We start from the raw sequence: 27,793 nt of genomic DNA, 5'->3' as shown, positions 1-27,793 counted from the left end.
AACGCAGTGCTTGACCTTCAGCGTGGCTGATTTGATTTGCTGGTGGAGAGGTGGAGACAATGACAAACCAACAGGGGCATGATTTTGTTCGATTATTGGTGTTTTATTCACCGCCACGCACTCAACTGCACATGCGCCCCCTCTGGCGCACCCGCGGACGACTCCACACGCTCTTGACATGTCCCCAACCCCCGTCCTCTAAGATGTACACATATGCATAGTACACTCTCCTCGATCTAATCAACTAATCAAACACAGGATCCTCGTGGCAGTGCAGCGAGCGCAGATAGGTGACCCTTGGAGGGTCGATGAAAAAATAGCGAACCTTCTCAGCAATCTCCCCCGGGTAAACGTCTTTCCTCTTCTCCCGCTCTCCAATGCTGTCCCTCAGCTGCTCGACGAGTGACTGCAGCTGGACGTTTTGCGGGTTTTGCAAAACGTTCTTGATCTGGTGGCTCCATCCGGGCAGGGCGGTGAATTTCGAGTCGTAGGTCATAAAGCTGAACACGGGCCAGTGCATTGCCCGCGCCACTCCGCTGACCAAGTCGTACCACAAGTTGACGTCGTCTTGATGGAACTGCTTTTTGATCTCGGCACGAAGAGCCGGGCTCGGGTCGTAGGGCGGTTGCACCTCGGCTTGCTTGTCCTGGGTGGCGGCCCTGTTGCGGAGCGACACCTTGGGCATACCGCTCAGCGCGAGGCAGTCGTCTTCCATCGTCACGCCGGCCGTGCTGCAAAGAACAATGACGGCGTTACAGGCCGTATCCTTGAACAGGTTGATGTCGTGTGCAGTGGGACGGCAGTACACAGGATAGCCGTTGGGCGAAGGGACGAGGATTGGTACCAGTTCGGGGTCGCTGGGTGGGGAGCCGAGGTCCAGGTTGGGAATGCTCCCACTGTCCGCCTCTCCCAGCACAAGCACGTTGAAGCGGTGAACAATTTCGTTGACGAGGGCCCTCGCAATCTCCTGCCGCCGAGTGTACCGTGCAGTGACCCGGTCAAAGAAGACGCCCGCGACCGTGTCGGTCACTTTGCTGACAGCACCGCCGACTTCAGAGGGTCCTGGGATAAAGCCCGAGGCGGTCGAGACACCGGTCGAGACGAGGCTGATGACGGCGGCGATGGCTGCCGTTTTGTTGGCGTCAGAGCGAGTCGTGTCATTCATGACATCGGTCGTGGCGTTGATAATGGCTGCATACACCACTCCGACTTCAAAGCCCAGCTGTCGGACGTCGGCTGTGACGTTGTCAACGACAGTACCTCCCTTGCTTGGGTCATCCTTGAATAGTTCCACCAGTTTATCGACAGTGAGCGCGCTGAACCTGTTGGGCGACGGATCGTGAAGAAGGTACGCCACCATCAGGTCGTGGCATGCTTGGACACTGTCAAAGTGGGTAAACATGGAGCGGGCTGCACCGCCGTGGTTGGTATCGTAGCGTTGGCGGTACCCGTAGTTTCCAAACATGTCCGGGCCATAGCCCTTGCTGACAAACGAGCTGGCGGGAGGAATGATGAGGTTGTATTCAGACTGCAACCAGCGCTTGAGTCTCCTCAGGCCGACAAGCGGCAACAGGCCATGGTCTCGAATCGCACGTGCCAGAGTCTTGTTCAAGTATCGCCAGTACTCTGGTGACGCCTCGTCACGAATACACATGATGAGGAACATTGCCGTGGGGGCGTCGAGCTCGAGGTTGTCCCATCTACGGGCAAGCGCCGGGTCGTCATAGTTGAGGCTGGCGCGCTTGATTGTGACGCGGTGGCGGGCCAGGCAAAGCATGAACTGGTTGACAGACTCTGACGAGGCCCGGCGCTCCTCCTGGTCAAAGGGGCGGTCTTCGATGGGCAGAGCGTGAAGCAAGTTGACGGAAATCTTGGCCACGTTTGGTGGCGCGTTGAGAAATCTACGAACCTTGTCGGCGTCGGCCTTGACCGCCAGCTGTCGCTCGGGGTCGATCTCGATCACCGCGTTGACCAACTCAATGTATTCTCCTCGCGAGCCAGTGATATAGTTGTCCGCCGCAGGCGCGTCGCGTTGCAGCAGCCGCTTGTGCTTACCCGTCTTGATGCTGTTGCGCTCGTCGGGAGTCAATTTGCCCTGCGAGTCTCCCCAATAGTCCACGTTACCCCACGTCTCATGGAACCTCACGAGCGCGGCCTCCCTCTCGCCCACCAGTTTGCCCTTGGTTCGACTCCAGAACGATGGTTGTTGAGGTTTACCGGGATCATACTCTACTGCGATAGCTCGCATGGCCAGGAGCGGTTGTGGGGCGTAAGTCGCAAAGGGCGACGAGGCCGGTTCAGTCTTGATGGGGTACAGCTGACCGGGAAGCTCTTCACCGTAGAATGACCACACGCCGAGCCGCTGCTGGCCCCTGTAAACGTTCCATTCGTGGAGAAGTCCGTGGAGCCGTTTCTGTTCCGCTGGTGGTTATCAGCACACGGGCCGTCGTCGTCGTCGTCGTCGTCGTCGTCGCTGAGACGGAGAGCGCCAGAGCACCAGAGCTCACGTGTACACAAGCGCGAACGGTCTTCCCAGGGGATCATGATTTTGGGCATACGCTCTTGAGGGTGCTTGGGAGTCTTTACAGCTTGATTCTTCTTGCTGGACTGAGCAGCCTTCCTGGCGCTCTTGCGTGCATTCTCGCCTTGGATGGGTGAGCTTTGTTGTCTGTGAACAAGGAGCATGCGGGGCCAGCGACAACTTACGGATCTGGTCTGGGATGATATCCGCATCGAACAAATCCTCGGGGGGTCCCCACTCATCGCGAGGGATCCAGTCCATGATGGCGGTAGTGAGTTTGGTGGTGGTGGTGGTGACGGTGGATGGAACACATGAGGTGGTGAGTTGACAGAATGGGCTCGCGCTCTGGCCATCTGGAGAGGGAGGGGGTGGTCACTGATCAGCAGAGCACGGGTCCGTGCGTGAGTCAACACCAAGCCTTCTAGAAAGGCTGTCGCCATCGTGCACCATGCCGCAAGTAGACGCCGATGAGCTGGAGCAGTCCATCAGTGCAGTATACAGCTCCAAGGTTGTGCAAGTCCGTGATCAGTGTTCTGGCGACGACTGAAACTGCCACATACCAGCTGTTACACCACACCGGCCACACCGCCGGCCACACGTCACCTCCCACCGCTGTGTCCGTTCCTTGCGGGTGTGGCGGTGTTGGTGTTAACGTGGGCGGAGCGCCCGGGTCGCCGCCAATCCGACTCGACGGTGCGGGTTTAAGGTGCAGAGCGTTACATTAAGAACCACAATGGCGGATATGGACATGTATGGGCGGCCATGAGGCGTGGGGGGTTGTGCTAAAGAACTATATAAAAACGAAAAAAGTGTCCTGTTCGTCTATTCGGGCAAGGGGTGGGAATAGAGGTGGGGGGTGTGGATGGGAAGGGGAGGGGGTGTAGTTTGTGTCATTGGTGAGGTCGTACGCGTATACGCGAGGCGTTGTGAGGGGGGGAGAGGGGGGATGGGAGCGCCATGAGGCGATGAGTGTCCGTTGTTTGGTTTGGGATGGTGCGGTGCAGAGTGGCGCACAGGCGATGACATGGCGAGCCACGGTGAGATGGCAGCTCGGCTTGCTCGGCAACGAGGACTCTGGAGTCTGCAGCTCTCTAGACGTAGCCCGCCTTTGCATGCGAGGTCCACGCCGGGGCACGGTGGAGGGAGCCGTTGGGAGAACCGTTGGGCGACCCGTGCGGCGAGCTGTGCAGCGAGTCGGGCGGCGACAGCAGCAGCTCCTCGGGCGTGCCGGGGGTGCGGGGCGAGTCGGACGCGGACAGAGGAGGAGTGTGCTCGTCATAGCTGTCGGGGTACGTGTCATAGTCGTAGCCGCTGTGGTCCGTGTATGCAGATCCCTGGCCCGAGCTGCGTGCGGAGCTTGGAGACGACTCGTCCCACGCAATGGCTAGCTCGGGGGGAGCGAGGCCGCGACGGTGGCCTAGGTGGTGAGCGGCATGGTCGTGACCGTGTCCGTGACCATGTCCGTGTCCGTGACTGTGGCCGTGGTGGTAGCGCGGCTCCGAGACGACACGGCGGCTGTGCTGTGGACGAGGCGCACCGATACCAAGCAGGCTGGTGGTGCGCGGAGGTCGCTGAGCTTCCTCTGTGATCGACGGCAAGCGAGGCGAGCTGTGGTTGCTGGAGATGCAGTCAGCACACACGTTCCGTGTTCATTTCAATCTCTACGCGTCGACGCCAACGACCGCAGCAGTGCACGTACCGGACGACAGGCGAAGCAGATGAAGGCGTCTTGGGCGATCGTTTGCGATCGCTGCTACGAGGTTTCTCCTCAACCCTGCGGGAACGTCAGAAAATTGGACCCGGCGGGTCAACAACGTTCGCCCTCGGCCCTCGACGTACCATGTGAGCTCGCCGTACATGCCGACCTGGACGCGGCGGCGGGGCCGCGACGATGAGGCTGTGGGAGGCTCAACGACCATGGGAGGCAGGCGGCCGGGGGTATAGGCGTCGAGAACGAGAGAGCCGCAGGCGCAACCAGGCTTGTCGCACCGGGACGCCATGACGTGAGGGAGGAGCGAGGTTTTAGTGGGCGACAAAGGAACGAGTGGGAGTCGAGGACGCGGCGACGCCGAGTCCAGTCGATTTTTGCAGAGCTGAGAACGAGCTAGAGAGTGGGATGGGGAGGAGAACAATGCTGAGGCGAGAAAGAGGGGACTGTGGATTTTGTGGTGGTGGAGAAAGGATGCACGAGGTGGACGGTGGGTGGGGGTCGTCTCAAATGTAAGGATAGGTTTAATAACAGATGACACACCCTGTGAAGTCTCGTTTGTGGGCTGTGTGCGACGAGCGAGTGGGGGCCTGGCGGACAAAAGTAGAGGGAGGCAGAGCTCCCCTGGGCTGGCGTGTTAGCGTCTGTCCGCCGATCCGATGCGTCTGGGACAGCACGCCGTAAACGGTGTCGCTTGTCCTTGGATCCTGGGCTCTCATGCTCTGGCCCCTCTCTCGCTCGCCTTGTTGGCTCGGAAAGGCGTCTTTTCGGTCTCGGACGCCCGCCCAACACCTTGGGCCAGAACTATGATGCTGCCCTCTCTCCCCCCGCGCTCTGCCCTTGACTCCTTGACTCGTTGTTGCGTCATGAGCCACGGCACACCCACCCAGGCCGGGAGCTCACACACTCTATTTTCTCGCCGCCGCCGCCGCCCCCTGACGCACTCTTTCTGGCATTTTGTATCAAACGGTCCCAACCGCAACAGGCGGGCACACCACCCCACGCCCGGATGTAAAACTGCCCAGATCAGACACAACAACGACAACGCAGGTCTCCCGGACGCTACGCCGTGGCTATTTATCGGCGCTTTTTAACTCTTTTGGGCAGGCAGCTGCCAGGCAGCTGGCAGGCGGCAGCGACCGCAGCGCGAGATCGAGACAAACGTGTGAGCTTACTTTGTTGTTGCTCCGTGATCTGCGAGCTTGTCGAGGCAGCAAGCTCGCGGGCCATGTCAGACTGACACCTCCCCTTATAGACGTTACTCTGCTCCCCCCCCCCCCCCCCCCCCTGCATAGACACAGCTGTATCTGGACGACGGAAAACAGATGAGGGGTTGTGGGTTAAAAGGGACGGGCCTGGGGGGGGGAAAGGGTCGCCCTCGACGCCATCCAACGGCCAACAAACACAACCCCTCGGCGCCTTTCGGCACAGCATCCTGCACATTGCTCGTGCTTTTGCCCCTCTGAACGTTCCGGGAATGCACCGCGTCCCAGAGCTGAAGGGAGAGCGCGCTATGCACAGTGGTGTGTAGTTTTTAATAGCATTTTTAGCACACCTTCATATATCACGTCAGGCGAGACTAATGGGAGATTGGCAGGGTTTTATTAAACCGGCTTTTTTGAATGGGGGTCTTTTGCCACCTGTGGCAGATCACACTTTGCCATTCATCCGACGCACACCGCCGTGACGCATCAGTGACGCCATGAGAGAGAGAGAGTTGCGACCGCCCCCCCACCCCCGCGCCGCGCCCCCCGTGGCTCACCCATCCCATCCATCCATCCATCTCCCAAACCCTCTTTGCCCCTTCGTTAAACACGACACGGCAATGTGGTCCTCTCCATTGCGCGCGGTGACGTGGCTCCTGGGCGCGCTGGGCGAACGAGAACGAGACCAAGATCATCAACAACAACAACAACCACAACAGCGGCAGCAGCAGCGAGATCGAACCCAAGATCCCCGATCTGCACAGGTTCACCTGCACGCTCCCTTCCATCCCGATGCACCCGTCCACAACAACTGGCAGACCCCTTCAGCATCAGCATCCTCATCTGGGCCCGGGTCCGCGCACGCATGGGCCCTCGCGCGCGACCGCGCCGCCGAGCTCGTTGCGCAGATGACGCTCGCGGAAAAGGTCAACATGACATCGGGCGTGCAGGGCCCCTGTCAGGCCAACGCGGGCAGCGTGCCGCGTCTGGGCATTCCGAGTTTCTGCTACAACGATGGTCGTGAGCACAACAATCGTGTTTCTCCCTTCTCGCATGCCGTTGTTCTGGGGCCATGCCGATCCTAGCGATCCTCCGCTGGTTCTGTCCCCCAACCAACCCTCAACCCCCCGTCGCCCCCCTCCGAGACCGTGTTGACAATTCTCTCTGCAATTGAACTGATGTCTGACGCACAGCCGCCGGCCTGCGGTACACCGACTTTGTGACGCAGTGGCCGTCACAGTTCACAAGCGTGATGAGTTTTGACCGCCAGCTGGTGTGGGAACTGGAGCAACGGATTGCGGGCGAGTTTGTGGCCAAGGGCGTCAACGTCGAGCTGGGCCCGGTGAGCACCATCCCATCAGTGCTACACACGGCGTTGTTGGGTCCGAGACTGACGCAGGCAGCTCACAGGTGGGCCACTGGGACGATCTCCATTCACTGGGCGGAACTGGGAAGGTATGTCTCGCACAGTGTCGTCACTGCCACTGCCACGCACACGGATTCGTGCTTATCGCAACAAAAAGCGTTCACACCGGACCCGTACCTCTCGTCGACGATGAGCTACATTGCCATTGCGGCCACGCAGTCCATGGGCCTCGTGGCGTGCGCAAAGCACTATTTCCTGTACGAGCAAGAACCCGTGTGCGACGGCCCCATCGATGATAACGGCGGTCGGTCGGAATGCGAGCAGGTGCATTCCATGGTGGACGACAAGACCATCAAAGAGCTGTACTTGCCTAGCTTTGCCGAGGCGGTGCGCGCCGGCGTCGGCGCCGTCATGTGCAGCTACAACCGCATCAACGACACGCCCTCGTGCCAGTCGCCCGAGTCGCTGAACCGCTTGCTCAAGGACGAGCTCAATTTCCAGGGCTACGTCCTGAGCGACTTTGGCGCCACGCACTCGACCGTCGAGAGCGTCAACGCCGGCATGGACCAGGAGTTGCCCAAGACGTACTATTTCGGCAGCAGGCTTACGAGGGCGGTAAAGAACGGGCTGGTCAAAGAGGCTCGGCTCGACGACATGGTGCGCCGTATCCTCACGCCATGGATCGCCATGGGCCAGGCAGACGGCTACACCACGCCGTCGTACCAGAAATGGGACCTGGCAGACGAAAAGTGGAAGAACGGGTTCGTGTACCGGAACGAGCACGTCGACGTGCGCCTGCCCGACAGCGCCGACTTTGCGCGGCGCGTGGCGGAGGAATCGCATGTCCTGCTCAAGAACGACGACGGCGTGCTCCCGCTCGACGACCGGACGCGGCGTATCGCCGTCTTTGGCCAGGACGCAGACTACCCGACGACGATTGCTGGGTGTGGCGGCGACCTGTTCTGCAAGGAAGGGTCCGGACGGCGGCACTGGAACGGGACGGTGACGATTGGCGGCGGGTCGGGCGCGGCGTTTGCGAGCTACATCGTGGCCCCCATTGAGGCGATAGCGCGGCGCGCGCGTGGCCGCAGCCTGCGCGTCGACCAGGTCCTCGCCGACGACGCGGCGCACTACCCTGCCATCGCGCACGTCGCGCGCGAGGTGCAAGTGTGTATCGTGTTTGTGTCCGTCTTCCAGGTCGAGGGCTGGGACCGCGCCACGCTGGGACTGGACCGCGATGGCGAGGCGCTCATCCAGCACGTGTCGGCCCACTGTGCCGGCGACGTCGTGGTGGTCATCCACGCCGGCGGGCAGGTGCTCGTCGAGGACTGGATCGACCTGCCGAATGTGAAAGCGGTGATCTTTGCCGGATACCCGGGCCAGGAGACCGGCGACGCCCTTGCCAACTTGCTGTGGGGCGACGTCAATCCCAGCGGCAAGCTCGCGTTCACAATGGGCAAGCGCGCAGACGACTGGCCGCCAAACGGGATCCTGCGCGATAAGCACAGCGACAGCCCGCCCCGCGTGTACTTTCACGAAGGTGTCGCGATCGACTACAAGTGGTTTGATCTGCACGGTATCGCCCCGCGATACCCGTTCGGCCACGGGCTGAGCTACACGACGTTCTCGCTGACCGACCTGCACGTCGGCGCGCTGCACATCCCAGACTCGGACACGGTGCAGCCCACAAACGAGGCGCACGTCGGCCCGCATGGCCTCTACGACACGCTCTACGTCGCGCACCTCACGGTCGCCAACACGGGCACGCGCGCCGGCGCCGCCGTCCCGCAGCTGTACATGAGCTTCCCGCCCAGCGAGCACGACCAGCCCCCGCGCCATCTGCGCGGCTACGCTAAACCGTACCTCGAGCCCGGCGAGGCGCAGGTCGTCGAGTTTGCGCTGCGCAAAAAGGACCTCGGCGTCTGGGACGTGCAGCGCCAGGTATGGCGCGTGCCCTCGGGCGTGTTCACGTTCCATGCCGGGACGAGTAGTCGGGACCTCGTCTTGACGGTGGACGTGGAGATTGAGTAGAGAAGAGAGAGAAAAGGGTGAGAGCGTCAGAAGAAGGTCACAAGTGCCAGAGCCAAAGAGGTGCGTGTAAACAGAGAAGAGCACAGCAAGGGTGTCCCCCTGCCAGTGCTATGCATGTATGTTCTAGGCCCAGACCTGGTCGGGCGACACGAGGATATCGCGCCCGTTGGCACGCACGTAGCGGCCCGCCTGCCTTCGTCAGCTTTGGGACCCTTCTGTTGTCGTGTCCTCCGAGCTCACCGTATCCTTGGGCATGGATTTACGCATGTCAAAGCCGTCCAGCTCGTCGCGCGAGCTGCCGACGCCCTCCATGCCGGTGTAGTAGCTGGCCGTTAGCGAGGAAGAGGACAACGGGCGGGCTGGACCTGCACGAGTCTCCCAGCCCATGACACCCCCACTCCTGTACTCACTCGACGACACGCCTGAACACGCTGTATCCCAGCTTCTCGTACATCTCCGTCGCGCGGTGGTTGTTACACCGCACGAACAGGTCGACGAAGAAGGCGTCGACGCAGTCGGTCCCGTCTGGCGCTTGTGGTGGCTCGTCTGCGTCTGGTGTGCTGTTACCATTTGCCCCTTCTGCCGGTGCGCCCTCTGCTGCTGCTGCTGCTGGCGGTGGTGGTGATAATGGTGATGGCGCAGGCCAGCCTGCAGACCCGTCCGACGACAGGCGTTCCAGCATGGCCATAAACACGCGCGCGAGGCCGAGGCCGCGCATCGCCGGCGAGATGGACAGCGCGGTCAGGTGGCCGTGGTGCTGCGGGTCCGGGGCTGGGGGTTCGTGCTTGGCGATCACTGCGAGGGGGGATGAGAGGGGGAGCAAGGAAGAGGAGGAGGACGGCGGCGGCGAAAGAAGACACCATGGTCAGCTCGTGCTGGCAAAACAACAGAACACAACACTCCACAGGACTCACTGTACGCGCCGACGCTGTCGCCAAACGCGGGCTGCGCGGCAATGCACCAGTCTGGCCACTGGGCGAGGTAGCTCGCATAGTATCCGTTGTGGTATGTGGCCGTCCACGGGTCGGCGTTGACGCTGTGGAAGCGGAGCACGTCTGTCGCGTCAAACGGGCGCAGGATGGACATGGCGGTATAGGTTGTGCCAGCGGGTGCGTGTTCCTCCGGCGAGAGAGCGAGAGAGAGCAAGCAAGCAAGTCCAAAGGGTGGGAGTGTTGGAGGAGAGGGGTGTTGGCGCGTGCAGAAGACGCCAGATGTACGCTTGCGTGTGTGTGTGCAGTGGAGTGGCCGGATCGAGGTGGGTGTGGGATGTGGGTCAGCTGCTGTCCTTTTGAGTGGGCGAGAAGGGTGGTCAGGTGAGAGGATGGATCCGAGATTTGGCCCACAAGGGTGGAGGTTGCAACGACCGTACAATGGGCACGACACGCAAACCAACGACCCCGGCGGCGGCGGCGGCGGTTGTCCCGTGGGCCCGTGATCCGTTATCCGTGAGGAACACCCGCGACATTTGGGCACAGTCACATGCACAACACCCCTCTCTCTGTGTTCTAGATCGAACACGGCGCGTGAAAAGTGATTCCCACAACAGGTGCACAGTTCAGTGGGTCCCACCAGTGGAACCATATACGCGAGGACCAACTACCGACCGGTCTCGTCTCGCATGACCTCGCAGCTGGTCACGCGCCATGCTCTGCATACGCTGTGCCCCGTGCCCCGTACTACCCCCGCCTGAGTGCCGGAGCATCATGGTACCATGGTGATATGGCGAGAACAGAAAAGAGTCAGTCATTGCAGCAACAAAATCGTATTAGAAACTAAAAGATCGTTTTGTAATTGGGGCCTTTATACAAACCCCTATTTGTGGCGGGTCATTTGTTTGTAATGGTCACGTGGTCAAGCGTCGATCCTCGCCTGCACCAAAACCTGAGAAACACATAGAGAGCGACGAAATGGACGAAAGCATTTCGTCTAGTGTGTTTCTCCAAAATCTCAGCCTGTTCTGTGACCTGGAGCACTCCACAGATGAGACTGGGGGACGGAACAAGCGTGCAAGGGGGCACTCCAGTGTAGCCGTGCCCATGGATACAGTGGTGTGTATGGATGAGGCCTGTGGCCGGCCGTGGCGGCGATCGATGGGGATGGGTTGTTTGGACGACAGCGAGATTGGATCGTCTCCGTCGTCTAGCGCAGTTCAATAATGCCCGGTGGCCAGTGGCCAGTGGCCAGTTGTCAGTCAGTGGCTTTGCAGGTGCCTCCTTCAGTCCATGACCGAGTTACGATACCACGTGCTGAACAATCGCCGTGGTCGCGCCGCGATTCCCAGCCCTTTGGCCCATTGACAAGTGATGCCAAACGCCAGCGTGGTCCTCGTGGCGTATCGTCGGCCTCATCCGGTCGGCACCGTATGTGCACGGTGTGGTCTGGCTTTCACGTTCGCACCAGACTGATATGGGGCGTGACTGCAGACTTTTCAAGGACTGTATCGCGGCCCAGCACGCGGTGCTGCGTGCCGGCGACATACGGTCGGGTCGTGGGTTTACGACCTTGCAGGCGTGTCATAGTGCTGCTGTCCAGCTGGACACAAATGTCATGAATGTCACCTTCAACCACAGATCAAAGCAAATGGTGCACCAGCTGGGCCCCGTACGGGGAAACGCAGTCTTGCACCTTGTGTCTCTCTATCCTGCATCTCGGTCCACATCCTGGCGGTTTTGTGGCTTGTGGCGGCCGGATATGGCGAGGAAATATCACGGTACACGGTCAGCCCTCTTCCCACCTTTTTGTCGGATGCCAAATTTCCGGCCACTACAAAGGTCACTTGCGCGTGGTCCAGGCAAAGCTGGACACTTGCGGTGCAGTGTGCGCAGGGAGGAGATGAGAGGTGCTTATTCAACTTTCCCACACAGGCTGACGGAGGACTTTTGCTATCTCCAAGTCCAGGCTCTCACCTCACAGAGTGCTTCAGGGATGCGGGTGTACGTTTCTGACGGTATTCCCCAACGTCCACCAGCCCTTGGAGGGAGGGTGGAGCACTTGTACTACTGTCGCTGCCCACTCCTGGCGCCCGGACGGCCGCCGACACGCCCATAATCTGTTCTGATATCCAGCGACGCAAGGGTGGTATCGGTCCCTGCGGGAGAGGCGACGAGCGCCACCACAAATGCCCGCCGCTGTGTCCCCCTCTGGGCGGCAAAACTGGCCTCGACTGGCCACGGCTATTGCCACGGGGAGGGAGGAGACGGCTTTACCGACCACGCTCCGCAACACACGACTGTTGTGGACGGTCCAGGCTCTCATGGCGATGAGTGTGCGCCATGTCGCCTGTGTCAAAGGTGTTGAGTCGAGTGGGAGGCCGATCCAGTCAAGTTCGGAACCGACCATGGTCTACGTTTCGTCCGCAGCATGTTGAGTCGTTCTGGAGGCACAGATGGAGGCTACAGATATCCTCACAAATAAGTACGCAGTTGCATGCTGTGCGCCGGTGCACCCATAAGGATATGGAGGATATGGCGGATATGGCGCCCTCCTGGTGGGGATGGAGAAAGGCCGGAGTAAAGTGACACCTGGAATCCACGTGGAATGACGACGTTACTGCCCGTACAACGGCTTTGGTTGTGACCCTCTTCAACTACAAACGGTTGTCTTGTTCGGTGTTCTCAAACAAGCCAGCTAGCTCCCGGCCCCTCACGCTCCGGCTCCGGCTCCAGAGGCATAACAATGCGGCGAGTCGAATTTTGTTCCCCCGACAAACATGGCGCCGATCTAGAGGATCTAACACTACTAGCGCTCCTTCGGGTTGTTTGTTTGTAATCTGTAGACATCGGCCTTTATGATAATGTGCCCCGATTCTGATGATCAAGCGCTTGTAACTGCGGGACGACTCACAAGCGTCAGGCGACCAACTTTTTTGGAAAGCAACGGGTTTGGGGTTTTGACCGACGGCCAGAGTCTGTTTCTGGCTGACGCTCCTTTCATTTCCTTCCGCCTGTACCTTCGGATTTTCCGAGCGGGCCCTGCTGCGAGTGGTGCTGCGGCGGCGGCTGCGATTCCCCCTGCTAATGCATGAGGCGTGCGGCGAGCGCACCGAGCGAGACCGAGCTGGCGAGCGATCAGCGAGGGCAGGAGAGCAGTGGCTTGGCATCCCGTGAATAGGATTGGGTGCTGCGGTGGTGCGGGGCAGCCTTCCGTAATCGTTCCGCATGGTTCAACACCTTTTGTAGCTTGTTGGGTACGGACATGGCCGACGGCTCCATCACACCTCGGCGCCCGAAGCACCGAGCAGGACGTTTGCATGCCTGTGACACGCTTGCTCAGCCCACCGGGCCCACAGCTTCTTTGTGCATCACTTGCTGTCTCATTTATCTTCATCTCACACCGCTTGTTTCTCCAAGTTTTCCCCTTTCCCCACCCCCGACACTCTTTGGCGAACAGCTGGCTCCGAGCACCTCTTCGCGCCTTGGAACACCCCCGCCGGCCATCGTTCCGTTGTTTTCTTGCATTTTTCGCCACCACCTGCACAAATTCTTCTCAAGCAGGCGACTCCCACCTCAACCACAGCTACCCCTTCCCTCCCCCCTCCCCCTGCCTCACGAATGACGGAGCGCGACTCGTCGCCCTCGTCGACGCTCGCTGAGCGCAACCCCGCCGCCGAGCCGCCGGCGTCCCCTACTGCGGAGACGCCCGTGCCGAGCCAGCCGATGGCCGCCTCCAGCACTGTTCCCGCGCCTCCCATGGCCGTTTCAAACCCCGTGGAACGCACCGATACGACAGACGACCAGACCAAGGGCTCGGACGACGGCCACGATGTCGACGAAAAGATCCAGCCCGGCAAGACGTTCGCCGACGGTGGCGACGTGTACGCCGAAAAGGCCATTGTCGATGTCGAGTATGACGGCCAGGTCCGCAAGGCCATGATCGTCGTCGAGGAGAAGACGGGCAAGGAGCTCCTCAAGGACGTGACTGGTGGGCCGTACACCATGCCTCAATGGTGAGTTGGAGAGCACACCAGAGCTCAGTGCTGACATTACAGGCGTCATTCGTTGCCGTTCATGAACCCCAAGTACCCTCCCCCGCCTCCTCCTCTCTCGCTCAACGACGCGCCCATCACTCCCGAGGTCACAGCTAGCTTCTTCAGCTTCCTCTACTTCAACTGGATCAGCCCCATGATGGCGCTGGGCTCGGCCCGTCCCCTCCAGCCGACCGATCTGTGGAAGATGGACGAGAAGCGCAGCGCCGGTGTGCTCGCTGGCAAGCTTGCCGACTATTACCAGGCGCGCAAGCTCAAGGCCGAAGAGTACAACAAGCGTCTCGCTGACCCATCTACCCCTCTCCCCTTCACCCAGCGTGTCCTGTACCCGATGCTCCCGCACCGCGAGAAGCGCGAGCACGACTACCGTACCAAGCACGGCCTCAAGAAGCCCTCGCTCGCGTGGGCCCTCTCGGACACGTTTGGCATGTATTTCTGGATGGCCGGTATCATCAAGTTTGTCGCCGACCTCGCCACCTCGTGCTCGCCGCTCGTCCTCCGCGCCCTCATCGCCTGGGCCACAAAGTATGAGTACGCCATGCAAGGTGTCGGCCACTACCCCAGCATCGGACAGGGTATCGGTATGGCCATCGGCCTCCTCCTCATGCTCCTAGTCTCGTCCATGGGTGTTCACCACTACTTCCTGCGCTCCATGGGCGTCGGTGTCCTGTCCCGCGCGGCCCTCATCTCGGGTATCTACGAGCGTGCCATGAGGCTCACACAAAAGGCCCGCGGCGAACTGCCCAATGGAAAGAGTAGGTCGTGGTAATGTGTCCATAATGCTGATCAACAGTCGTCAACCACATCAGCACAGATACCTCTCGCATTGACTTTGCTGCTGGTAAGTCTTCTGCTGCTGGCAAAAATCCCCAAAATACTGCAAAACTTCTGCAGGGGGGTGGAGAGGTGTGCTGGGCCATCAGAAGGTGGAGCCGGATGCATGGAAATACGTGCCTGGGCAGTCGATCGTTGACCTCCGGCTGCCACGGCCGCCACATCCACCTCGTCCTTCGGCCTGTGACCTTCTTCTTCGACTTTTCAACATCTTCTGAGACTCGTACGCTAACGTACAGGCTTCTTTCACCTTATCTGGACCTCCGTAAGTTGTTCTAGGCTGCTGGAAAAGCGCGGTGAACTGACTTGAGCAGCCCCTCCAGTTCATTGTCATTACGGTCATCCTTCTCGTCGAAATTGGTTACAGCGCCCTGCCAGGGTAAGTGCACTTTCGTTTTCATCATCCTCCATCACATGTCTCTACAATGCTTCGGTATCAGCTCCGTGGGTCGAGGACGGGTGGAGAGTCGACGGAGAGCCGGCTCCGTGGCAGTCAGTCGATCTAGCGACATGAGGAGGCGGAAACTGAGTAACGAGGAGACAAGGAGCAAACAGAAGAGGGCAGACAAGGCGCGGCAGACAACCTGCGCTCAGTTGACTCGCCCACGCGTGGCGGCTTCGCTTTCGTGGCTCATTGGTGCTAGCTCCCACATTCACACCTGTTGGACCATTGCTCACACCAACAGTATCGGCTTCCTGCTTGTCATGACACCCGCCCAGGCGATTATTATGAAGTATCTCTTTGCCATTCGCAAAAAGGCCATGGTCTGGACGGACAAGCGTGCCAAGCTCCTCCAAGAGATTCTCGGCGGCGTCCGTATCGTCAAGTTCATGTCCTGGGAGAACGCCTACCTCGAGCGCCTCGGTGCCATCCGTGGCATGGAAGTCAAGTACATTCGCCAGCTTCTCGTCGTGCGCTCTGCGATGATGGCCTTTGCCATGTCCCTGCCCGTCCTCGCCACTGTCCTCGCCTTTATCACCTACACGCTTACCTCCCACAGCCTTGAGGCTGCCACCATCTTCACCGTCATCTCGCTCTTCCAGCTCATGCGCATGCCTTTGATGATGTGGCCCATGACTCTGTCGGCTACTGCGGATGCTCTCAATGCTCTTGGCCGTCTCCAGGCCGTCTTCGACGCCGAGGTTACCACCGAGGAACGTGTCATCGACCCCAGCCTGCTCGAGGCTGTTCGCATCGACCACGCCTCGTTCACCTGGGACGCTGCCCCTCCCGTTGAGGAGGAGGTCGCCAAGCTCGAGGCCAAGCTCGCTGCCGCGCAGGCCAAGAAGGCCGGCAAGGCCGCCCCTGCTGCTGACAAGGCCGAGAAGGTTCCCAAGTCTGGTGCCGTCACGCCCAACGCCAAGTCTGGCGTCGCCACCCCCGAAAACCCCAGTGCTGCCCAGCAGAACATTTTCCAGCTCAAGGACATCAACCTCTCGATCCCCAAGGGCTCGCTGACTGCCATTGTCGGCGAGATTGGATCCGGCAAGTCGTCGCTCCTCCAGGGCCTGATGGGCGAGATGCGTCGTACCGAGGGCAAGGTCACCTTCTCTGGCTCGACCGCGCTTTGCGCCCAGACACCTTGGATCCAGAACGCCACTGTCCGCGAGAACATTGTCTTTGGTCAGCCTTGGGACGAGGAGCGCTACTGGAATGCTGTCCGTGACTCGTGCCTTGAGCCCGACCTCGAGCTCCTCGAAGACGGTGACGGTACCGAGATTGGTGAGAAGGGTATTACGCTTTCCGGTGGTCAGAAGCAGCGTGTCAACATTGCTCGCGCCATCTACTTCAACGCCGACATTATCGCTCTCGACGACCCTCTTTCCGCCCTCGACGCCGGTGTCGGCAAGGCCATCTTCCACAACGCTTTCCTCGGTGCCCTCGCTGGCAAGACCCGTATTCTCGTCACTCACGCTCTCCACTTCCTGCCCAACGTCGACTATATCATCACCCTCGAGGATGGCCACATCTCTGAAACCGGTACCTACCAGGAGCTCAAGGACAAGAACGGCGCGTTCTCGCGCCTTGTTGCCCAGTTTGGCGCCGAGGACCACGAGGAGAAGGAGGCCGAGGACGAGGAGGAGGCCATCGAGGTCACTGAGGGCTTCTCTACGCGCAAGGTTGACCGCTCCAAGCTCGTCTCTCGCGGTAAAGGTGCCCACCAGCTTATGCAGGAGGAGCTCCGCAGCGTCGGTACTATCAAGGGCAACACTTGGGGCGGCTACTTCAAGGCCGGCAACGGTTGGATCCTCGTCCCCTGTGTTCTCATCGCCGTCATCATTGCCCAGGCCTTCACCGTCATCACCTCGTACTGGATGATTTGGTGGCAAAAGTACGAGTGGGGACACAACAACAACTGGTTCATGGGCATCTATGCCGCACTTGGTGTTGGCTCGGCCATCTCTGCTTTCTTCATGGGCTTCACCAACGCCATCCTCAACTACTTTGCATCGGTCAACCTCCACCGCGGAGCCATCAACCACGTCCTGTTCGCCCCCCAGTCCTTCTTTGACACGACTCCTCTTGGCCGTATCATGGTGAGTTTTGACGTCTCTGGGATCGTCGCTGACATGCATAGAACCGCTTCAGCAAAGATGTGGACACATTGGACAACACCCTCTCTGACGCGATGCGTATGAGTGTCAGCACTCTGGGTAACATTATCGGAGCGATCGTCCTTCTGGCCATCATCTCGCCATGGTTCTTGATTGCCGTCGCTGTCGTCCTTCTCTGCTACTACCACTGCGCCATGTTCTACCGCCGCTCGTCGCGCGAGTTCAAGCGTATCGACTCGCTCCTCCGTTCGTCGCTGTACTCGCACTTCTCCGAGTCACTCTCGGGCATCAGCACCATCCGCGCTTACGGCGAGAGCCAGCGCTTCTGCGAAGAGAACATTCAACGCATGGACACTGAGAACCGCGCCTACTACCTCACCACTATCAACCAGCGTTGGCTCGGTATCCGTCTCGACATGCTTGGTTCGCTCCTCACTTTTGCCGTCGCCCTCATCGTCGTCCTCAACCACAAGATCACTGCCGCCAAGTCTGGTCTTGGTCTCTCGACTATGCTCACTGTCCAGCAGGCGTTCTCGTGGCTTGTCCGCCAGCTCGCCGAGGTTGAGAACGACATGGTTTCGGCCGAGCGTGTCATGGAGTACTCGAACGACCTCGAGCAGGAGGCACCCCAGGAGATCCCCGCTACCAAGCCCTCGCCCGCGTGGCCGGCACACGGCCAGATCGAGTTCAACAACGTCGAGATGAAGTACCGTGAGGAACTGCCCCTGGTGCTCAAGGGTCTCTCCATGAACGTCCAGGCTGCCGAGAAGATTGGTATCATTGGTCGTACCGGTGCCGGCAAGTCGTCCATCATGGTGGCTCTCTTCCGCATGGCCGAGCTTTCGGGCGGTTCTATCACCATTGACGGCGTCGACATTAGCAAGATTGGTCTCCACGACCTTCGCTCGCGCATTTCCATCATCCCTCAGGACCCCCTCCTCTTTTCGGGTACCCTCCGCACCAACATCGACCCCTTCAGCACCAAGTCGGACGCCGAGCTCTACGACGCTCTCAAGCGTGCCCACCTCATCCCCTCGGCCACATACGGCCACGGCGGTGGTGTGGACGGAACCGAAACCCCTACTTCCCGCTTCAACCTGGACTACGTGGTCGAGGAGGAAGGCGCCAACCTGTCGGTCGGCGAGAGGTCGCTCGTTTCGCTCGCCCGTGCCATTGTGAGGGACCCCAAGGTCCTGGTCCTCGACGAAGCCACCGCCAGCGTCGACCTGTCTACCGACGCCAAGATCCAAGAAACCATTCGCCGCGAGTTCCGCGACAAGACCCTGCTCTGTATTGCGCACCGCTTGCGCACTATCATCGGATATGACAAGATCCTTGTGTAAGTTTGACCAGTGGCTGGCACCATGTCAAGCAGGCGCTAACATCACACAGCATGGCGGCAGGTAATGTCGAGGAGTTTGGTACGCCGCTCGACCTGTTCGCCAACGACGGCCACTTTGCAGAGATGTGCGCCAAGTCGTCGATCACCCGCGAGGACATTGTCCGCGCGCAGGAGGAGGCCCGGCACGACGCTGCCGACGCAGAGGCGGCCGCTGGCTTCCTCGCCGTCCCCAACAAGTAGACCCTGCAACAAGCAGGCTCTGCCACCAAGATTCCTCCCCGGCGGGTCGCCGGTGCGGTCCTTCCGCCATCTACGGCAGTCGCTCTCGTCCCCCGATAGTCGCAGACTCTGTGACTGGGTGCTCGTTTGTTCGAACACGCCGAACCATCTCTTTTTTATTTCTCACCATAATGTTTCAAAACAAACTGGTACTACCGCAAACTCGCGAGCAAAATGCCGCCTGCGGTCGACTGGCCCGGAGTGGCACTCCATGGCCACTCGATGACCATCATCTTAAAAGCTGTTTAATAGTTCCCTTCCCCTCATTTGGGTAGATCCAAGCATGCATGCATTGGTATGGGCTGTCGTTGGTCTTGGGCTGTGAATGGGATGGAGAGACGCTGTGCCATGACGTGGTGCCACTCGACCTTGGAGAGAAGCATTCTTGTGGCCTGTCTAGAAAGCCCCCCCCCCCCCCCCCCCCCCCCCCCCCCCCCCAACATCCCAACATACACACCTGCCCGTGATCACCGATATGACTTGCAGCAGATTCGTGATGTGAACGAGGTACCGTAGGAGATCGGCAACAAACCAGACTCGATCGCCATGATACTCTGGGCGAGCTGGAATGTGTCGTCTTGTTTCTAGGTTATAAAGCCAAATGCTGCTCCACAAGGATCGGCAAGCTACGACGGCGTTACTGGACCTCGCTTAGACCTGCACGACAATTCTCGGTGCACATACCGAATCTGGACATTACATTCTCCAGGAGGCCAGGAGAGAAAGGGGCGTATGCATCCTGGGGTGGTATGCTGGAAACGCAGCAGATCGCCATGGCAAAAGAGTAACCTTGGGTTTCGTGAGAAGAGGTGCGTGTGCCATAGGTGAAACAAGACACACCGATAATAGCACCAAGCGAACGGCCGGCCTGGGCCACTCGGGCACCTACGAGGCTCTCGGCTGCAACCAGATGGAATCTGCGCATTGGGACCAATGTCGTACGTTGGAGCATGACATTGCGTGAGAGCCGTTGAGCCTTGTGTGTACATACGTGGGCAAGTGGTAACCGCACTGGCTATAAGCAGTTGTCAAGCACTATCTTGTGGATTGGCTTCCCGCCAAGTACGTAGGTGCAGGGATAGGTGGCCGAAGCCGGTGTGTGCTGCCGTTTCCCACATTCCGCCCTGTCATCGTCGTGACGTCCATCGAATCCGAGGATGAACCTTGCTTGACGCGACTAACTTTTCTCTTGGCGGCTGTCTCGTCTCGGTTGTCTGACTTGTTCGGGAAGAATACCCCCCGTGCCGTCGTACTCTCCTGCAGCTCCCCCTGTCGTCGTACGCAACCAACGCTTCATGCCCCCCTCCATCCCCCCAAACCATGTCGTCGTCCCAGTCACCCGACAATCGCGGTGTGAGGCACCTTCATACGGCACCGGCTGGCATGTATCCAGAATACTCTCTAGGCAGATTCGAAATAATGGAAAACAGAACTTGAGCCCAGGCCGAGACGGCCACCCGGGGCCTGTGGACGGGTTCGAGGCCGGAAAAAAGTTGCGAGTGCAGGATGACCACAAGGACGACAGTACGACGACCCACGTCCAACGACGGCGATGGGACAGGAGGGACGTTTGGACGCACATGGTTGTAGTATTGCCGTGCTGAGAAATGGGGTGTACGAACACACGACCTCACATGGGCAGCCTCATGGATGGCCCCCTGCCTGACCTGTGCCCCACATTGGCATGGGGAGCGGGGGAGGGGGGGAACGGCTACCTATGACATGGCGTCTTGTACGCCCTTGGACGTCGGAACCAACGACTGGCTACAGGAGAGAGGAAGAACGGGGATGCGGATGGACAGATAGGCTTTGACACTTGCAAAGTAAGTTCTATTGAAGGGGTACGGGAATGTCACATACTGTCAGTACATACTCGTCGGGTATGACTTGTGTCCACCGGGGCCGACGTGCGCCAGTTAGAGTTAGAACATAAACTACCGCCGGCACATGTGTGCGTGGGTGTGTTGTGAGCCAAGACGTCGTCGTCGTCGTCGTCGCCACAATACAGTATGTGGGCTGTGAGGGATGGGAATACTTTGGGGCGCCCGTTGGATCGCGTTGGACAAAGGGACTCGGCATCGGACGGAACATGTTGCCTGCATCCATCTTCGCTCATCTCCGTCGTCTGCTCGAAAGTACATGTGGTGTATGCGTTTGTTTGCTCGCAGCTGCGCTGCAAGGGATCGACGGGTATACCCTGGCTGCGAGGTCTCCCAACCGAATTAGCTTTGCTTGACGACGGATACACCACACTACTCCCATCAAAGAGACTTCGCTGGAGCGTGGTTGTCCTGGTTGTCTTGGAGCTCTGGGTGGGTGGGTTTGGGTGGGCACGAATGGGCCCAGGGTCCCCGCGCATATGCCGGTTTGGCACAAGTATAGATGCAATAACCGTCGTAACAACTGCGTAAGCAACGACGCCAAAAGTAACGTATACGGTTCTGTTACAGCACAACCCCACAACCTGGAGGCTGGGGTCGTGGTCTCGGGCCTGTTACCATGCACAAGTGGACGGTGTGCCCTGGGTGGGACCTGTGGTAGCAGGTGTGCAGGTGGCGAGTGCCTTGGTTCTAAAATCACAGTTTTTGAACAACACACAGACACATCCCCTCAGCGACCACAACCACAAGCCGCGAGATGCTGGGCAGATGCACTGGCCTACGGCCGCGGCCCATGTGTATGTATATGCACATGCACGTTATGTGAGCGGTAAACATGCGCCCTCTCGATGAAACCAGCGAGACTGCATGCGACCGCGTGCGACCACAGTCGCGGCACTGCAGAAAAATACACGAAAACGAAGCAAACGACAGGCCCAGCCACGGAACAGCCAGGTCTCTGTCGTATCATGGCACGGAACAGCCAAGTCGCCACTGTGTCGCCATGCAACGTTTCTGCTAGGTCGCTCCTCGAGGCAAGAGCATGCGCCGTCGAGGGGGTGGGGGGATGGGGGCCGGGGGGATACCTGCATGACGTACGAACCTCGCCGCCGTCGACGCCGAAGACTGTAGCCACGGAACGGGCGTGCCGCCACCGGCGTCCAGGCCAGACTTTGGTGTTCCTCCCTCGCTGGCCAAGACACTTCAGCTCATACACCTAATGTATTCATGTGGGCTGTTTTTTGGTTGGCAGGACCCCAGAGTCGGAACGATGGGGGTATGGGGCGGTGGGAGGCACATCATTAGGACCAAAGTCCCGTGGTGGCACGGTGACCAGTGCCCGGGCCAATCGTCAAACAATGGCTGGCTGGCAGGTTGAAAGAGGGTGGGCGGGCGGGCGGGGTAGCTCTGAGCGCTGGACACGGTGATTGCAATGCACGGCAGTCTATACTCGGCTTGGACTTGCGTGCGTGCCGTTGCACGAGGAAAACAACGACAGGAGAGCGGACAGCCTGACTGTGTAACAGACGATTCCTCCGAGTGACATCTGGCGACGATTGACAACCTAGTAGTGACCGAGCTGACAAACTTACAGTGACCGAGTTGCATTTTCCCGTAGGCATTTCAGTTCTTCTTCGCCGATGAAGCTAAAGCAGAGCGGGGGAGTACGCATGGCCTGATGTTACAGCATAATGACAATTTTGGTTTGCATGGAGCCTACAGTATTCCGGGTTACTTCTCCGGTGGCTAATAGATACAAGGTCCCGCCTGCGGGTGGATCGGGGGGGAGGGGGGGATGGAACCCGTAAGGTTCTATGATTTGATGAACGGGCACAAACGAAAATAACGGGCGTGTGGAGTGAGCTCCAGCGATAACCCAAGACGACAAGACGAGTGGAAGCGAGGACAACGTTTTGCAAATGGAAGAGGAAGGGAGGCTGGTCGGTGACAGCCATGTCTGTGGATCATGGTGTCGTGCATGGGCGGTGGCGTCGAATGCATATGGTGGCGTCAAGACATGAGGATGGGGGCGGTGGTGGCGGCACAGTGTCGTCAGCCGGCGCACAGGTGTGTGAAGCTGTCCAGGCGCGGGTTTTACATGTGGAGAAAGTCGTCGCGGCGACGGCCAAAGAGACGACGAACGAGGGACTCTCGGGCGTCTGCTGGACGGTCTTTGGCCGGCATGGCGGATTCGGGTGGTGACAAGGTGTTGTCGACCATGTGCTCTCGGCGAGTGCCAGCAAACACAGCGTCGTGGGCGTGGGCAAGGGCGTGCTCGGGAACCAGGATCTCCTCGTCATCGTCGTCCATGTCGTGTGATGGTGACGACGATGATGAGCGAGGAGTGAGGGGGCCTTCAGAGCCAAGCGACGAGGTGGAGACGCTGCGGTCCAGTGCTGGTGTGATCGAGACGTGACCGGCCTTGGAGGAGCCAGCGCACGAAGGGAGGACGACAGCGCCAGACGGAAGACGGGGAGTGACCGGGAGGGTCTGGGTGGACGAGGCAGGCGACGCGGCTGCGGGAGAGAGGGGAGGGGTGTCGAAGCTGTACTGCTCCAGGAAGGGCTGAGCGTAGGCAACGACCTCCTCCTCGGTGATCGACAGGTTGTAGTCGAGAAGGAAAAGCAGCTGCTTCTCCATGAGGTTGATCTCTGCCTGCGAGAACATCTGGGCGTAGCGGCACCAGTGCTTGTTCTTGGGCGACGAGTCGTTCAGGTACTTGGCGGCGACGATGAGGGTGGCGAGGAAGACACGGTGGCGAGTGCAAGGCATGCCTGAGGGTCAGTGCTGCAATAAAGGGGGAGACATACCCTTGGCCACACGAGGCAGGCGGGTACGCAGACGTTCCAGGTAGACAATGGTGGCGACCAGGGTAGCCACTTGGACATTGGACTGGTCACAGACGACCGCCACAAAGGTTGTCAGGCCGGGGAGGCCCGCGGCGCGCATGTCGATGGTGGAGAGGTCAATGGCAGTGGAGCTCTGAATGACACTGGTGGTGGTGCGAGAGATGAAGGCTGAAGGTGGTTAGCTTGTTGCAGCCAACTGTTGGGCGATCGCACCACACACCCAAGCATCGATGATCGACACGTTGTATGTGGCAGCGACCCCGACCCAAGTATTTACTCACCGACAAGATCCCTTGAGACATCTGAACGAATAAACTCGAGAAGGGCTGGGTCGTGCTCGCCACAAGCTTCCAGAGACGCTGGATGAACGCGGTCTTCAAAGGCGGGGGAGCTGGGGGTGAACGCCGGTGTGCCCGAGGGGAAGATGCTGACACTCGAGCACGACGACTCTGTCGCCGGCGAGGACGAAGAGACGGCCGGGGAGGCAAGCATTGTGGGAGAGGAGATGGTGGGAAAGAGTGAGATGGGATAGAGTGAGATGGGATAGAGTTTATGTTTGGGTGAGCGCTGCTGGGTGGGTTGTTGGTGGTGGGCTCGAAAGGGTCGGTCTGTTGTAGGGGTGTGGCGTTGTGATTGTGGTGGTGATCGACTGGAGGATGTCTGCAGCGTTCAACGCGAGTGCAGTGAGGTTCGCGAATGCCTATGCTTTGTGTGGGGGGTGGTGCTGTGAGGGATGTGGGTAGAGAACAAGATGCGTCCAACCATATATACTGGGAGTGGTGCAGAACCAGTTTGCGACGCGCTGTCTGGATCGCTCGAGGTCTGGACCTGTTTGCCTGGGCACTCTGGCCCGAGCCAAGGCAGGCCATGCGCGCAGGGGGTGTGAGCAGTCGAGCAGTCGCGTCTGCCAAAATCAGAGAGAGAGAGTGGCCGATTCTGGTGACGACACCACCGCGAACAGGGAATAGCCTGGCAGGGCTGGGACGTGCGACGACCACAAACGCCTCCTGGCGCACTGGCAGAACCGCCCCAGCCGCCGCCTGGAACGACAAGAGAGACGGCTCGCTCGCGCACGCTGCCGCACTGCGTCCCCCCCACCCGCCCGGACACTGTGCGGCACGGGGGGGTGTTGGCCGGACTGGCCGCGCCCAGGGAGTTGAGCACCGCGAGGCGGCAGTGGCCCTGCGCAGGGGCAAAACTGTCTTGTCATTCGTGCCTCGCTGTGCAGCTGGGTCATCGTGTTCTATCCAGGGGCCTCATCGCAGCTGCACCCAGCGGTTGGGATCGGGGGGCCGACGAGGCCCCCCACCGGCTCTCTCTCTGCAAATGCATGTGTGCGTGCGTGACAGGTCCGGCCAAACTATGGGTGGTATGAAAAGATCAAAAGAGAAAAAAGAGGGCGTGACCCGCCAAAGTGCTTCAGAGGCACATCTAATACGCCGAGAGTGGGGCTCTCTCTCGACACACCGCGGCCGAAAAAGTCACACACCAGTGCTTCTCCCTCTGGGCCTCTGGCCTCCCACGGCAAACGACGCGGCTGGATCGTGTTGCTGTCCCGCAACACTGGCTATTCAGTGCCGACTCACTTATCGAGACCACACTTGCGCAGACCCCTTGACGCACTAACATGACACCCCTTCTGAGCCGCGCCTTCGATCTCTAATCTCTCTAAGCTTTTGATAGTGACACTAGCACCAGTTTCCATTGCTCCATGGCTGGCGCACACGCTGGCTGGCGCTTGGCACCAAAGCCACCCTAGCGCCGCCCCCTCTCCCCCGTCTCTGCTGCAAGATACACCCAGCGTACATGCATGACGAGGCTGAGCAGTCGGTGAACACGGCGAACGCCTGTGGGGCCTGGCGTTTAGTTTTTTTTGGCGTTTCTGTCCGCCGCGCCCAGAGGCATGCATGCAGGCAGGCAGGCAGGCAGGCAGGCAGGCGGGCAGCCGGCTCCATGGCGGCGTGGGCGGCATCGTCAGGTGGCCAGGTGGCCAGCAAGGTTCCGCTGTGGCTGCTGTTCCTCTCTGAATACAGACTGAATGGATGCCAAGTGCTGCGCTAGGCCCCCACCCACAGCATGGCCACCACCCCAAATTGAACTCCCAGACCAGTTGTGCATGTCGGCATGTCGCGCACACAAAGTGGGAAAGGTACAAGCGCCAGGATGCATGGTAGCCGCACACGCACAAGATGGCGGTGCCAACATTGTTTCGTGCAGCTACCGCGCGCCGTCCATGCCACTTGTCCAAGAAATACGCGTCAACGACTGGTTTCACCGAATGTGCATACACTGGTCAGCAGTAGTCCCACGTATATCCTGAGGCATGCGTTCTTGCCTCTCGATTGCGGACACGAGCGCGTCGCGTCCATCTCCGTTACCCCGCGGGCCGTAGATCTTGGTGTCGGCGCCAGAAGCAAGTCCGACAAGATTCGCTGCGTCCTCGCCAGATACTGGCCACGGGCACGAGGCAACTTGCACAACTAAAGAAGATACTTGCGTGACCTGCTACAAGTGACAAGTAACGTCGCCACCAGGCCTTGGCTCGCTGTACGCGAAGCAGGCCGCCTTCTTTCCGCAACGTGTTCGCCATCCACGGCCCGCGGCGTGGTACTCGGCGCTCTCTCGGAAGCATCTGCAGGCCTTGAACTGCCAGCACCGCCGTTTCAAAGGGCAAAGAGGAGACGCGTCGCGCCACACCATTGTGACCATACAATAGTGCTTGGGACGTGATGACACCGCGGGTCCCAGAACGAAATCGTCGGAAGGCCGGGGTATCTTTCAGCGCCCTGCCACAATTGAGCGATATGGGGGGGTTTCGCACACACATTGGATTGGGCTGGGCGGGGCTGCATTTGGTGGCCGTCCGGACGCTCACTCGGCTCCACTTGCTTGATTTTGGGACATTTCAACTCCGCTCCTTCTTGGAACCCACTCAAAGCCCACCATTAAGCCAACCTAGAGCCCCGTCGCTGATCGCTGAGCTTATTATTGCAATGGCCCTAACCCCCTTTGCTCGTCGCACGGTGTAAGCTCCGTCGCTGTCCAAGGACCTATCAACGCCACCCCCACTCGACCCCACTCACTGGCGGCGCCACGAGCAGCATGGCGGACATTCCTTGCTCTACCTTACACTGTCTGCAGTCGTCCTTTGCTCCACTCGGCTGGCCACTGGACGCACATACACATAGGGAATTGGCCAACGCCTTTGGCAGGGCTGGGGGGTCTGCCGGCGATTCGGCAGACACCGGGACGAGGCACATGACACTGATGATAACGCCAGACCAGCTCAACCTGCAAAGCATGTCAAAGTTGTGTGGCCTGTGGGCTTGATCAGAGCAATTACCCCTCCCTCGGACGTCTGATCAGACACACTAGGCCCGCACAGGATAACTACTTAGGACAGGTAGTAATAGAGGTAACATCCAACTGTGGTTTCGGAGGATCCGTGTCCCCTCATTGACATTGCACCTGAACGCAAAGAGCCGAGTTGCAACCTGCACCCAAAAGCCGCGCATTGTTCTGCAAAATCTCTGCAAAATCAAGGACAAAGGATATACCGGTTCCGTGTGGGTGTGTATATCCCCCTGTGAGGTGGACCAAACTGTACCGCGCCTGCACCTGTAAACGGTACATACGTCAACGGCTGTTGTACCAAAGCGCCTCTGGGGTCCAGCTGTGGGCGCATCACAATTATCATGTCGCAGAGCAGCCTGTCTGATCTATAGCCACGCCACATGCAACGGCGTTCATGGGTGCACGAGTACTCTAAGATTGGAACGAGAGGCATTCCATGTCGCCGTCCATGGCCTCCAAATTCGAAGGTTAAGGGAGAAGTCTCCCCCGTCGCCACCCCCGGACGCCACATATGCTGCGGGCCTGGAGGGTATCGCCCCGGTGCGCCTCGACGCTGAACCCCATGCTCGTTGCCTAGAATCTTGAATGAGATCCTTTTCCATTCAACGGCCACGGCCTCACAGTCGGCACGTCGGACCCTTTGCGGGCCGCCGCGGCTCTTCGCAGCGAGCGGCGGCCACTAAGAGCGCAACGCTGAATGCATGTGAACAGACAGAAAAACTAGGACTGTTGCCATGGGCGAACGAAGGCTTTCAAAAGCTTCCAACGCGTTCCGACCCTTTTCAGCCAGACGCTCTCCGAGTGCACACCGCGGACCCGAGGAAGCCATCTTCTTTTTACTTTTGGTCACGAGCAGCAACAGCCGAGGTGTTGAGGCTTACATG

At 59.5% G+C, this 27,793-nt stretch overlaps 7 protein-coding genes across 7 annotated transcripts; 2 read left to right on the top strand and 5 right to left on the bottom strand.

Annotated features, from left to right (window-relative positions):
- Window positions 1-244: 244 nt before the first annotated feature.
- On the bottom strand, window positions 245-2,782 carry EHS24_000462 (uncharacterized protein; the record flags this gene model as incomplete). Its single annotated transcript, XM_028616291.1, has 3 exons — window positions 245-2,421; window positions 2,508-2,645; window positions 2,707-2,782. The coding sequence occupies 3 exons, from the start codon at window positions 2,780-2,782 to the stop codon at window positions 245-247; spliced, it is 2,391 nt and encodes a 796-aa protein (XP_028480148.1).
- An 830-nt stretch (window positions 2,783-3,612) lies between these two features.
- EHS24_000461 (uncharacterized protein) lies at window positions 3,613-4,521 on the bottom strand (the record flags this gene model as incomplete). Its single annotated transcript, XM_028616290.1, has 3 exons — window positions 3,613-4,138; window positions 4,221-4,295; window positions 4,361-4,521. 3 exons carry the CDS (start codon window positions 4,519-4,521, stop codon window positions 3,613-3,615), a joined length of 762 nt encoding a protein of 253 aa, XP_028480147.1.
- A 1,533-nt stretch (window positions 4,522-6,054) lies between these two features.
- On the top strand, window positions 6,055-8,831 carry EHS24_000460 (uncharacterized protein; the record flags this gene model as incomplete). The annotated part of the gene is made up of 2 exons (XM_028616289.1): window positions 6,055-6,454; window positions 6,628-8,831. 2 exons carry the CDS (start codon window positions 6,055-6,057, stop codon window positions 8,829-8,831), a joined length of 2,604 nt encoding a protein of 867 aa, XP_028480146.1.
- Window positions 8,832-8,954: 123 nt separating this feature from the next.
- On the bottom strand, window positions 8,955-9,917 carry NAT3 (N-terminal acetyltransferase; the record flags this gene model as incomplete). Its single annotated transcript, XM_028616288.1, has 4 exons — window positions 8,955-9,020; window positions 9,072-9,156; window positions 9,242-9,626; window positions 9,746-9,917. 4 exons carry the CDS (start codon window positions 9,915-9,917, stop codon window positions 8,955-8,957), a joined length of 708 nt encoding a protein of 235 aa, XP_028480145.1.
- A 3,464-nt stretch (window positions 9,918-13,381) lies between these two features.
- Window positions 13,382-18,787, top strand: EHS24_000458 (uncharacterized protein; the record flags this gene model as incomplete). The annotated part of the gene is made up of 8 exons (XM_028616287.1): window positions 13,382-13,776; window positions 13,819-14,570; window positions 14,609-14,656; window positions 14,889-14,914; window positions 14,964-15,028; window positions 15,090-17,187; window positions 17,229-18,544; window positions 18,598-18,787. 8 exons carry the CDS (start codon window positions 13,382-13,384, stop codon window positions 18,785-18,787), a joined length of 4,890 nt encoding a protein of 1,629 aa, XP_028480144.1.
- A 4,013-nt stretch (window positions 18,788-22,800) lies between these two features.
- Window positions 22,801-23,373, bottom strand: EHS24_000457 (uncharacterized protein; the record flags this gene model as incomplete). The annotated part of the gene is made up of 1 exon (XM_028616286.1): window positions 22,801-23,373. The coding sequence occupies one exon, from the start codon at window positions 23,371-23,373 to the stop codon at window positions 22,801-22,803; it is 573 nt and encodes a 190-aa protein (XP_028480143.1).
- Window positions 23,374-23,487: 114 nt separating this feature from the next.
- EHS24_000456 (uncharacterized protein) lies at window positions 23,488-24,047 on the bottom strand (the record flags this gene model as incomplete). Its single annotated transcript, XM_028616285.1, has 2 exons — window positions 23,488-23,723; window positions 23,837-24,047. The coding sequence occupies 2 exons, from the start codon at window positions 24,045-24,047 to the stop codon at window positions 23,488-23,490; spliced, it is 447 nt and encodes a 148-aa protein (XP_028480142.1).
- Window positions 24,048-27,793: the final 3,746 nt, after the last annotated feature.

Source organism: Apiotrichum porosum (genome assembly GCF_003942205.1).
Source record: "Apiotrichum porosum strain DSM 27194 chromosome Unknown scaffold_1, whole genome shotgun sequence".
Taxonomy (NCBI): Eukaryota; Fungi; Basidiomycota; class Tremellomycetes; order Trichosporonales; family Trichosporonaceae; genus Apiotrichum; species Apiotrichum porosum.
Note: the sequence above shows the minus strand (reverse complement) of the source record. Positions and strands in the feature narration are given on the sequence as shown.